Source organism: Coregonus lavaretus, assembly GCF_964263955.1.
Source record: "Coregonus lavaretus genome assembly, chromosome: 15".
Taxonomy (NCBI): Eukaryota; Metazoa; Chordata; class Actinopteri; order Salmoniformes; family Salmonidae; genus Coregonus; species Coregonus lavaretus.
The window spans coordinates 48351485-48364364 of record NC_140002.1 but is presented as its reverse complement, the minus strand read 5'-3'; the positions used below and the strand labels follow the sequence as shown (position 1 = coordinate 48364364).

The following is a 12880-nucleotide window of genomic DNA, read 5'->3' as shown; positions in this document are numbered from 1 at the left end:
ATGTCATTGATGTTTGTGTGTGTCTGTGTGCTGTCGTTTGTATGTGCATGTTTTGTATTGTTTGAATAAAATACATCATAAAAATATAAACAGTTAACACATTTATAATTTTAGTTAACAATTCAGAAATCTGCAATCTGATTGGCACACACACACACAGGATTACACAATTGTCTGAACACCGTCTATGGTACAGGGGAGTCAAGGGCTCACTCTGCAACCCTCTGCAACCTGTAAAACAAACAGTTCTTAATTAGTTAAATACTATTATCAGGGCTTAAGGATATTGTGTCCTTCCCAAAAGTTTAGCATTGGGCATTGGTAGTTCATTGGTATTTAACTTATGTTAATTATTTATTTATTTATTTAACACAGAAAATGTTCAGTGATTTTTTAACCAGGAAAATCAGAAATCATAAGCATTTGCTGGGTTTTAAATCCAAACCAGAATGGAAAAATAAAACGACTCAATGCAATGCTTTAATGAGGGGTGCCATTGGTGCATACTTATGGAGGTTGGTCAGGACCCAAAGTGAGCCCTGGGTATGTGAGAGGTGGGTCGCAAGTTAATACATTTATAATCACATAATACTATTTCTTCTTAATTTGGGACGTTGGAGGACAGTTAATTCCTAATTTGGATCTCGAGCTGAACCCCCGAGGAAGAGAATTAGGACATAACACAAATCATGTCACATACACACAAAGGTGATGAGAGAGAGAATGCTGTATTGGTCAGAAAGCAGACTGGGAGCAGAACCTCAGCAGAACCCTGACCGGGAAAAGTAGGCAGCTGTGGTCCTCTGTAGCTCAGCTGGTAGAGCACGGCGCTTGTAACGCCAAGGTAGTGGGTTCGATCCCCGGGACCACCCATACACAAGAATGTATGCACGCATGACTGTAAGTCGCTTTGGATAAAAGCGTCTGCTAAATGGCATATTATTATTATTATTATTAAACTGGACATCAAATATCTAGCAATACCCTAAGTTGAATGCACCAATTTGTAAGTCGCTCTGGATAAGAGCGTCAGCTAAATGACTTAAATGTAAATGTACTAGTGCCCTCTATGTTTAAAAGCAGTGAGGAGAGGAGCGACATGAGGGGCGACATGAAAGCTGCCACTGAAATCTCATTGCTCAATGGCTAACGCTGAAACAAAACCTAAAGAAAGTATCACTGCCTCCTTCTCACAAATGATCCAAAAAATATAAAAATTAAAGAAAGTTGGTTCAACACAGTGGCGGGTCATTTTGACCCTAGGACAACGGGAGGGTTAAGTTGGCACGCTCCTATAGTAACAACATACATAAGGGGAGTTATGGAGACAGGATTGTAGGAATAAATAAGAGAAATGCAACAGAAAAAGATAATCTGTCTATGAACAGGCCCATCCCTCAGCTTTATACCAAAATGGAGGCGGGGAGCTTTTTTATGGTTTCTATTAAGGATTCTAGCACGGCAAGCGGTACCGGAGCACCAAGTCTAGGTCAAAAGGCTTCTTAACAGCTTCTACCCCCAAGCCATAAGACTCCTGAACAGCTAATCATTGCTACCCAGACTATTTGCATTGTCCTCCCCACCCCACCCCCTGTTTTACGCTGCTGCTACTCTCTGTTTATTATCTATGCATAGTCACTTTAACCTCTTAAGGATCTGACCTTTTCAATTTTCACCTAAAATGACTTACCCAAATCTGTAGCTCAGGACCTGAAGCAAAGATATGCAAATTTTACATTTACATTTTACATTTTAGTCATTTAGCAGACGCTCTTATCCAGAGCGACTTACAGGAGCAATTAGGGTTAAGTGCCTTGCTCAAGGGCACATTAACGTCATTTTGCAGACGCTCTTAGCCAGAGCCAAATTCTTGATACCATTTGAAAGGAAACACTTTGAAGTATGTGAAAATGTTAAATAAATGTAGGAGAATATAACACATTAGATCTGGTAAAAGATAAGGACCAAGGACATGCGTTTTCTATTATTTTTTTTGTTCCATCATCTTTGAAATGCAAGAGAAAGGCCACAATATAATATTGCAGTTTAGGCGCAATTTAGATTTTGGCCACTAGATGGCAGCAGTGTGTGTGCAAAGTTTCAGATTGATCCAAGTGAGGCATTGCAATACTGGACTATTTTGTATCAGGTCTGCCCAAATGTGCCGAATTGGTCAATTGATACATTTTCAGGTACATAACAATAGAGAACATACAAAAATGATATGGTAATACAAAATGTAAGTTTACACACACCCAGGAATGTCACACATGATGGATCATTAGCTTATACACTAACTTTCACACATCTAGATGGCCGGGCGGGGTGGGTGTGGAACCAGAGACAGCAGTGGTTCAAACTGTAGAACCCAGTTCCTACATTTGAATATAACAATTTATTTTATCTAACAAAACTATGCTACATTTAATCTCCGGGACCCTTAGGATGACAAATTGGAGCAAGATTATTGAATGTAAGTACATGATTTACCTTCAGAGGTGAATGTATCAAACCAGTTGCCGTGATAAGTTTTTTGTTGTTGTGCACTCTCCTCAAACAATAGCATGGTATCTTCTCACTGTAATAGCTACTGTAAATTGGACAGTGCAGTTAGATTAACAAGAATTTAAGCTTTCTGCCCATATAAGACATGTCTATGTCCTGGAAAGTTTGCTGTTACTTACAACAGTCATGCTAATCACATTAGCGCACGTTAGCTCAACCGTCCCGTATACGGGATACCGATCCCGTAGAGGTTAACTCTACCCACATGTACATATTACCTCGACTAACCTGTGCCCCTGCACATTGACTCTGTACCAGTACCCCCTGTATATAGCCTAGCCTCCCTATTTTTAAATTTGTTTACTTATCTATTATTATTTTTTTACTTAACACTTATTTTTGTTAAAACTGCCTTGTTGGTTAAGGTCTTGTAAGTAAGCATTTCACTGTAAGGTCTACAACTGTTGTATTCGGCAAATTACATTTGATTTGATTTGATTCGCTTTAATCTCACAATGAACATTATATTTTTCCTCAATTTGTATGCTTCAGTGTTTATTTACTGTCACAGAGGGCAGGTCCTCCTCTGGGTGGAGAGACTGCAGGACGAGTGGAGAGACTGGGACTGTTGCGGTACGGTTGGGTGGAGAGATGTCTGTTAACAGATGTCTAATGTACTGTATGTCACGCTTCCTTTGAAAGCTGACGCCACAAAATACGGTTTATAAATATAGGAAGTTACTGTAAGCCATTTACCTCTGCTGTCTTGCGTTACGGTTGGGTGGAGAGACATCTGAGACTAAATTAATCACGTTAACATTAACAGACATCTAATGTATGTCAGACTTCATTTGAAAGTTCAGGCTCTAAAGTATGGCACTACAAAATAAGGTCCAAAAAAAGGTCCAAATGTGAATTCTTCAATGTTATCAAGTTACTGTAAGACATTTACCTTAGCGGTTGAGTAGGTGTTCACAAGTGGTGGTGTCCCACAATTGCTTCATCTGTAAAAAAAGGAAAAACGGTAGCCAAGAGATTAGATAAGCGGACTAATAGCTGTAGGAGCAATCAATTTTCGTGAACAGGGTACCTAATAAACTGTCCGGTGAGTTTCTATTGTAGTAGTAAAGTCAACAGAAAGTGATGTTAAAATAATCAGTTTCTATAGAAGAGTTCAAAACATGTCGTTTTTTGTTTTTTTGGGGGGGTGGAATAAATGATGTGCACTCACCTCCACACACTTTATCTCCTCTTTCAGCGTTTTAACTATCCAATATGGCCATTAGATATGCAATGTTCCCAGAACGTTTTTTTTCCCAACAACCAAACAGGAACCACAGGGGAACGTTACGTAAAAGTTCTAATTCACCAAAAAATAACGTTATTTTATGAGGTTTTTTGAACGTTTTCAGAACAATGTGTTTCTACCTTTCCAAAATAGCAACGTTCCCTAAAGGTTCTCCTTTTGGCTCCAGTGATGCTATCTCTTTCATTGTTACCCAACGCTTAGGTTTACCTCGACTTTACTCATATCCTTCCATATCGTTGTCTGTACATAATGCCCTGAATCTTTTCTACAACGCCCGGAAATCTGCCCCCTTTATTCTATGTACCCAACGCACTAGAAGACCAGTTCTTAAAGCCTTTAGCCGTATCCTTATTCTAGTCCTCCTCTGTTCCTCCGGTGATGTAGAGGCTAACCCAGGCCCTGCAGCCCTCAGTATCACTCCTACTCCCCAGGCGCTATCATTTGCTGACTTCTGTAATCGCAAAAGCCTTGGTTTCCTGCATGTAAATATCAGAAGTCTACTTCCTAAGTTTGAGTTATTCACTGCGTTAGCACACTCCGCCAACCCTGATGTTCTAGCAGTGTCTGAATCCTGGTTTAGGAAGGCCACCAAAAATTCTGAAATTTCCATCCCCAACTATAACATTTTCCGTCTAGATAGAACTGCCAAAGGGGGTGGAGTTACAATCTACTGTAGAGATAGCCTGCAGAGCTCTATCATACTATCCAGGTCTGTGCCCAAACAGTTTGAGCTTCTACTTCTAAAAATCCACCTTTCCAGAAATAAGTCTCTCACTGTTGCTGCTTGCTACAGACCCCCCTCAGCCCCCAGCTGTGCCCTGGACACCATATGTGAATTGATTGCCCCCCATTTATCCTCAGAGTTCGTACTGCTTGGTGACCTAAATTGGGATATGCTTAATACCCCGGCCATCCTGCAATCCAAACTAGATGCCCTCAATCTCACGCAAATGATCAACGAACCTACCAGGTACAACCCTAAATCCGTAAACATGGGTACCCTCATAGATATCATCCTGACTAACTTACCCTCTAAATACACCTCCGCTGTCTTCAACCAGGATCTCAGCGATCACTGCCTTATTGCCTGCGTCCGTAACGGGTCCGCGGTCAAACGATCACCCCTCATCACTGTCAAACGCTCCCTAAAACACTTTAGCGAGCAGGCCTTTCTAATTGACCTGGCCCAGGTATCCTGGATGGATATAGATCTCATTCCGTCAGTAGAGGATGCCTGGTTGTTCTTTAAAAGTAATTTCCTCTCAATCTTAAATAAACATGCCCCATTCAAAAAATACAGAACTAAGAACAGATATAGCCCCTGGTTCTCCTCAGACTTGACTGCCCTTGACCAGCACAAAAACATCCTGTGCCGTACTGCATTAGCATCAAATAGCCCCCGCGATATGCAACTTTTCAGGGAAGTTAGGAACCAATATACACAAGCAGTCAGGAAAGCAAAGGCTAACTTTTTCAAACAGAAATTTGCATCCTGTAGCACTAACTCCAAAAAGTTTTGGGACACTGTAAAGTCCATGGAGAATTAGAGCACTTCCTCCCAGCTGCCCACTGCACTGAGGCTAGGAAACACTATCACCACCGATAAATCTACAAAAATTGAGAATTTCAACAAGCATTTTGCTACGGCTGGTCATGCTTTCCACCTGGCTACCACTACCCCGGCCACCAACTCTGCACCCTCCGCTGCAACTTGCCCATGCCCCCCCCGCTTCTCCTTCACACAAATTCAGACAGCTGATGTTCTGAAAGAGCTGCAAAATCTGGACCCCTACAAATCAGCTGGGCTAGACAATCTGGACCCTTTCTTTCTAAAACTAGCCGCCGAAATTGTCGCAACCCCTATTACTAGTCTGTTCAACCTCTCTTTCGTAACGTCTGAGATCCCCAGAGATTGGAAAGCTGCCGCGGTCATCCCCCTCTTCAAAGGGGGTGACACTCTAGATCCAAACTGTTACAGACCTATATCCATCCTGCCCTGCCTTTCGAAAGTATTTGATAGCCAAGTTAACAAACAGATCACCGACCATTTCGAATCCCACCGTACCTTCTCCGCTATGCAATCCGGTTTCCGAGCTGGTCATGGGTGCACTTCAGCCACGCTCAAGGTCCTAAACGATATTATAACCGCGATCGATAATAGACAGTACTGTGCAGCCGTCTTCATCGACCTGGCCAAGGCTTTCGACTCTGTCAACCACCGCATTCTTATTGGCAGACTAAATAGCCTTGGTTTCTCAAATGACTGCCTCGCCTGGTTCACCAACTACTTCTCAGATAGAGTTCAATGTGTCAAATCGGAGGGCCTGTTGTCTGGACCTATGGCAGTCTCTATGGGGGTGCCACAGGGTTCAATTCTTGGGCCGACTCTTTTCTCCGTGTATATCAATGATGTCGCTCTTGCTGCTGGTGACTCTCAGATCCACCTCTACGCAGACGACACCATTTTGTATACATCTGGCCCTTCATTGGACACTGTGTTAACAAACCTCCAAACAAGCTTCAATGCCATACAACACTCCTTCAGTAGCCTCCAACTGCTCTTAAACACTAGTAAAACTAAATGCATGCTCTTCAATCGAACGCTGCTGGCACCCGCCCACCCGACTAGAATCACCACTCTCGACGGGTCTGACCTAGAGTATGTGGACAACTACAAATACCTAGGTGTCTGGTTAGACTGTAAACTCTCCTTCCAGACTCACATTAAGAATCTCCAATCCAAAGTTAAATCTAGAATTTGCTTCCTATTTCGCAACAAAGCCTCCTTCACTCATGCTGCCAAACATGCCCTCGTAAAACTGACTATCCTACCGATCCTTGACTTCGGCGATGCCATTTACAAAATAGCCTCCAACACTCTACTCAGCAAATTGGATGTAGTCTATCACAGTGCCATCCGTTTTGTCTCCAAAGCCCCATACACTACCCACCAATGTGACCTGTACGCTCTTGTTGGCTGGTCCTCACTACATGTTCGTCGTCAAACCCACTGGCTCCAGGCCATCTATAAATCACTGCTAGGCAAATCCCCGCCTTATCTTAGCTCATTGGTCACCATAGCAGCACCCACCCGTAGTCTGCGCTCCAGCAAGTATATCTCACTGGTCATTCCCAAAGCCAACACCTCCTTTGGCCGCCATTCCTTCCAGTTCTCTGCTGCCAATGACTGGAACGAATTGCAAAAATCTCTGAAGCTGGAGACTCTTATCTCCCTCACTAACTTTAAGCATCAGTTGTCAAAGCACCTTACCGATCACTGCACCTGTACACAGCCCATCTGAAATTAGCCCACCCAACTACCGCATCCCTATATTGTTATTTATTTTGCTCTTTTGCACCCCAGTATCTCTATTTGCACATAATCTCTTGCACATCTAGCATTCCAGTGTTAATACTAATTGTAATTATTTTGCACTATAGCCTATTTATTGCCTTACCTCCATAACTTGCTACATTTGCACACACTGTATATATATTTTCTGTTGTATTTTTTGACTTTGTTTTTTTACCCCATATGTAACTCTGTGTTGTTGTTTTTATCGCACTGCTATGCTTTATCTTGGCCAGGTCGCAGTTGTAAATGAGAACTTGTTCTCAACTGGCTTACCTGGTTAAATAAAGGTGAAATAAAAATAAAATAAAAAATGCGCCTTTCCAATAAATATTGAGGGTCTTATGCTGGTGACATAATGATCGATGCTTGGCTGCCGTTTGATAAATACAAATAATTTTGTCCATAATAATCTCATCATGTAGTCTATACCCGTACTGTATTATGCCAGCTGTTGGCTAGAGCGAACGTGCCAATACCAGAGTAGGCACACACGCTATATAAGTCAATTTTCTCTGTAACAAAACCATCAGTAGAATTGAAAATGCGATGGAAACCCATTTAACTTGTATTTTTTATTCGGTACACAGGAATTTAACAGAAAAAGTTATTTTTATGTGCACTACATTATTTGATGGAAACACATCTCTGGTGAAGAAATGTGCTGTTTTTATACTGATTTAAAAATATTCGTATGAAAATCTGTCACCAATTGGATGGAAACCTAGTTACAGACACAAGTTTAGTTAGCTCAATGGGGTGAAAGTAAATAAATACCTAGTATGCTCTTGTCCCTGTCTAGGTGTCTTCATGTTTGTCATAAGATGATGCTAAATTACTACCAGAGGGAAACATACACTACTGAGTAGAGGGAGTCCAGTTCACACCAAGCCAAAATAATACTCAGGGGTAAACACAATGATCCTGTTGGTGGTGATACAAGGGGTGCTCTGTGGCATGTGGGGCTTTTGATTCACACCCTTAGCTGGCCAACGCACACATAAAATGTAGTTCTGGGCTCCAAGCTTAGTTTGGCAGTGGTCCATTCTTCAACACTGGTGGGCACTGCAGGAGCTAGTGAGTCTCTGCTATGCCCAATACATTATCAGTTGGCAGAGATAGAGTCAAAGTCAAATATCAAATGGTTGACTGTGTGCCGTCATTGGTGATGGTGGGGGTGCAGCATGTCCTCTCATTCCCCCTCATCGCTCTGAGAAGACACAGAGTAGCCACACCCCCCCTCCTCCTCCTCCAGCGACCTGTCTTCACAAACAGACAAACAGGACCGTTAACAACACCAAGTGCACTTTGTTGAAGCCTCTGTAGAACTCAAAGGGACACATTCATTCTCAAATACATGCAAATATATTTAAAAGTTGACTTTGACACAAACATCATCAATTTCAAACACCAGTAACCTACAGAATAGTAATGACAAAATCGTCTCAAAACACTCTCACCTGTCCTTAGATCTCCTGATAGAGCGGAGGAGGTATTAGGATGAAGACTCGTGTTGACTGACAGTCGATCCACCTCCGATGATCCCGCCCCTTCCTCCATGTGAGTGGTCTCGGCACCCTGCCAATCACTGAGAGCCGTTTGAAAGCTCCTTGCCAGACAGGCGGTGATGTCCTTAGCTCTCTCAGCACTGGTGCACCAGAATACCCTGCACTGTAACTGCAGCTGCTGGCCTTGCTGCTTACAGATGTACAGGAACACATTGGGGTGCTTGGTGTCAGCCGCGCAGAACGCTATGTCACTCAGATAGGTCTTAGTGAGCTGTCTCCCCGTGGCAATCTCCTTCACCTCTATGTAACGACGCCGCACCACCAGAGCGTGCTCCTTGCCCAGTTTCTCAGGGGCCTCCGGGGCCAGCTGCTGGAGCATCAGGTCTATGGCCCCCTGGGCCTGCTCCAAATCCAGGGAGTAGATTTTCTTGGTGCCCAGGTAGTGCACCTTGTAGAGGGGGTCCCCGTGGGAGAGGGTGGCGATGCGGTCGGGCCGGAGGTGGAACCGGCGGCGGAACACAGCGGGAGACTTCCTCAGAGTCTGGATGAGCTGGAAGGAGGGGTTACTCTGAGACATGGCTAGAGGTCAGAGGTCAAAGGTCAGGACCAGGGTGCGTTCAGACTTCAGAACCCTTGGTTGCTGTTCTTTTCCTAGAAGCCTCTGTTATTAAACCCGGTAGAAAGTTATTCACTCACTGCACCTGGGGGTAAACAAATAAAGTTAGAATAAAGATGAATTAGTGTAGCGAAGAAAGTTGTAGTTCTTAGCAGCTTAAAGGGTCGGATTCCCGGACACATATCAAACAAAATCCTGGACAAAAAAAAGCAATTTGAATGGAGATGCTTTTTAGGCTTTATCTAAACATAATCTGTGTCCGGGAATCTGGCCCAAAATGTTCTTCCATTGTTTTAGCAGAATGAAGATATCTTCAGTACATCATGTACTTCCTCCCTCTCTTTTCTTAGCCCATTCTTCTTTTATCAACCCTCTAATGATGGCTTTTAATGTAAGTTCCAGAGTTCAAACTGAGGAAACTACTATGGCGCTCCACCTCCACCTGGCTGTATGTATGTTGTACATTTGATTATCTCAAACATGAATGTACAGTATATTTATACAGTTGCAGTATTTCCGTCATCTTTAAAGTCTATATATTTACATCAGCAAAACAATCATCAAAACAGATCATTGGAAAAATACTATATGGAAATAATGAAATAATACGATCAATCTTGGAAGTACAGTAGTTATTACAATACAATTATCAACTTCTAGGCTTTTAAAAATAAAACAATAACACCGCAATTAGAGGCTCAATTTTGGGCAAGTAACAATTGCATTTTTAAGTATATTGTCTTTAAACTGTGGGCCTATATACAGCTATTTGCCTTAACTTCATGCGTCTTATAAAATTATATGATCATTTCCCCAAAACAGTAGAGTAATGGGCAGACAGTCCCATTTCACTAGCTTCTCTGCATGGTTCAAATTCGAAAACAGCCCCCATGCTGCCGTCGTCACAAAATCCTTATCTGCACTTTCTGGTGGTGTGCAGCAAAGGTGTTTAAGTGTGATTGTAGAAGCCCAAATGAGCAAAACAAGATCAATATGTAAGGGGTAGAAATGTTACACAAGTTACTCATAATCTTTCATAAAATTATACAGATCTATTGGTTTATTTAAGCATTTCACTTACTTTGTGTCCACTCCTGTCGCTTACCCTACAATGGTTAAAAAAGTCCAAAGAAAAAGTAGCCTACTTTCGATGTATCCGAAAGTATGTCATAAAGTCCAATAGCTTTACAATAATTCTTCACAGTAATGTTTTTGTTGCGAAAGGGCTCCATCAGTGTACCGTGAAGTCTCCTACAGCGGTAGATAAGTTATGTGAAGTGGCCACTTGATAGTGTGAGGGAGAAGGGAGAGAAGGGGAGAAGGGGGCGGGAGGTAAGGCAACCTCTGTGCAGTGCAAAAAATAATCTGAAGGATTTACGTTCTTTTTTTTAGAGATGGGGAATATTACACTCTGACCCTTGTTGGTATCAGTGTCCAGCTTTATAATTGACCCATAGTATCTGTATGTATGTAACTACTGTTTTCCCCAAAACAGCATAGGCTGTAATAATGTTTATAATTCGTTTTTATAATAGGTTCCCACTAAATGCACTTCTACAGCGCATTCGGAAAGTATTCAGACCCCTTGACTTTTTCCACATTTTGTTACATTACACCCTTATTCTAACATGGATTAAATTGTTTTTCCCTCCTCATCAATCTACACACAATACCCCATAATGACAAAGCAAAAACTGGTTTTAACTGAAATATCACATTTACTATAGCGATTATAGCCTCGAGTCTTCTCTGCAGATCCTCTCTAGCTCTGTCAGGCTGGGGAGAGTCGCTGCACAGCTATTTTCAGGTCTCTCCAGAGATGTTAGATCAGTTTAAGTCTAGGCTTTGGCTGGGCCACTCTTGCGAGACTTGTTTTCCGAAGCCGCTCCTGTGTTGTCTTGGCTGTGTGCTTAGGGTCGCTGTCCTGTTGGAAGGTGAACCTTCGCCCCAGTCTGAGGTCCTGAGTGCTCTGGATGAAAATCAGTTAATCAAGGATCTCTCAGTACTTTGCTTCGTTCATCTTTCCCTCGATCCTGACTAGTCTCCCAGTCCCTGCCACTGAAAAACATCCCCACAGCATGATGCTGCCATCACCATGCTTTACCGTAGGGATGGTGCCAGGTTTCCTCGAGACGTGACGCTTGGCATTCAGGCCAAAGAGTTCAATCTTTGTTTCTTCAAACCAGAGAATCTTGTTTCTCATGGTCTGAGAGTCCTTTAGGTGCCTTTTTGCAAACTCCAAGCGGGCTGTCACGTGCCTTTTACTGAGGAGTGGCTTCCATCTGCCATTCTACCATAAAGACCTGATTGGAGGAGTGCTACAGAGATGGCTCTCCTTCTGTAAGGTTCTCCCATCTCCACAGAGGATCTCTGGAGCTTGGTCAGAGTGACCAACAGGTTCTTAGTCACCTCCCTGACCAAGGCTCTTCTCCCCCAATTACTCAGTTTGGCTGGGCGACCAGCTCTAGGAAGAGTTTTGGTGCTTCCAAACTAATTCCATTTAAGAATGATGGATGCCACTGTGTTCTTGGGGACCTCCAATGCTACAGATTTTTTTTGGAACGCTTCCACAGATGTGTGCCTCAACACAATCCTGTCTCGGAGCTCTACGAACTTTCAGAATGCTTATAGGGAAGGACATTCAACAAGCACAGCACTTACACAAATGACTGATGATTGGCTGAGAGAAATTGATGATAAAAATAATGTGGGGGCTGTTTTGTTAGACTTCAGTGTGGCTTTTGACATTATCGATCATAGTCTGTTGCTGGAAAAACGTATGTGTTATGGCTTTACACCCCCTGCTATATTGTGGATAAAGAGTTAGCTGTCTAACAGAACACAGAGAGTGTTCTTTAATTGAAGCCTCTCCAACTAAATCCAGGTAGAATCAGGAAATCCCCATGGCAGCTGTCTAGGCCCCTTGCCTTCAAGTAAAGCCAGTGTGTCTATGTATGCGGATGACTCAACACTATACACGTCAGCTACCACAGCGACTGAAATGACAGCAACACTTAACAAAGAGCTGCAGTTAGTTTCAGAATGGGTGGCAAGGAATAAGTTAGTCCTAAATATTTCAAAATCTAAAAGCACTGTATTTGGGACAAATCATTCACTAAACGCTTAACCTCAACTAAGGGCACACACTTAATATGTTATAAAATCTCTTATGAATGTATTGTAATGTTTTTAAAATGTATAGTTGCCTTAATTTTGCTGGACCCCTGGAAGAGTAGCTGCTGCCTTCCTTCGATTTTTGGTACCCTTCCCCAGATCTGTGCCTCGACACAATCCTGTCTCGGAGCTCTATGGACAATTCCTTCGACCTCATGGCTTGGTTTTTGCTCTGACATGCACTGCTGTGGGACCTTATATAGACAGGTGTGTGCCTTTCCAAATCATGTCCAATCAATTGAATTTACCACAGGTGGACTCCAATCAAGTTGTAGAAGCATCTCAAGGATGATCAATGGAAACAGGATGTTCCTGAGCTCAATTTCGAGTCTCATAGCAAATAGTCTTATGTAAATAAGGTATTTCTGTTTTTTATTTTTAATACATTTGCAAAAATGTCTAAAAACCTGTTTTCG

The 12880-nt window shown here is 42.5% G+C and overlaps 1 protein-coding gene across 2 annotated transcripts; it reads right to left on the bottom strand.

Annotated features, from left to right (window-relative positions):
- Positions 1-7704: 7704 nt before the first annotated feature.
- LOC311142180 (low density lipoprotein receptor adapter protein 1-like) lies at positions 7705-10601 on the bottom strand. 2 transcript variants are annotated; one of them, XM_084177773.1, is made up of 3 exons: positions 10372-10601; positions 8627-9375; positions 7705-8425 (listed from the first exon to the last, which is right to left on the bottom strand). In XM_084177773.1, the coding sequence occupies exons 2-3, from the start codon at positions 9249-9251 to the stop codon at positions 8304-8306; spliced, it is 747 nt and encodes a 248-aa protein (XP_084033899.1). In that variant the 5' UTR covers positions 9252-9375; positions 10372-10601; the 3' UTR covers positions 7705-8303. The 2 variants fall into 2 exon arrangements, with proteins under 2 accessions (XP_084033899.1, XP_084033900.1); XM_084177774.1 differs by having other exon boundaries at positions 7705-8429; positions 10372-10600.
- Between the last annotated feature and the right edge of the window lie 2279 nt (positions 10602-12880).

Excerpts from the sequence above, each read along its gene's own strand:
- LOC311142180 (XM_084177773.1), bottom strand. The coding sequence starts at position 9,251 with ATGTCTCAGAGTAACCCCTCCTTCCAGCTCATCCAGACTCTGAGGAAG. Across the intron at positions 8,426-8,626 it reads ATCAGGAGATCTAAGGACAG|GTCGCTGGAGGAGGAGGAGG; the intron begins GTGAGAGTGTTT and ends TTGTGAAGACAG.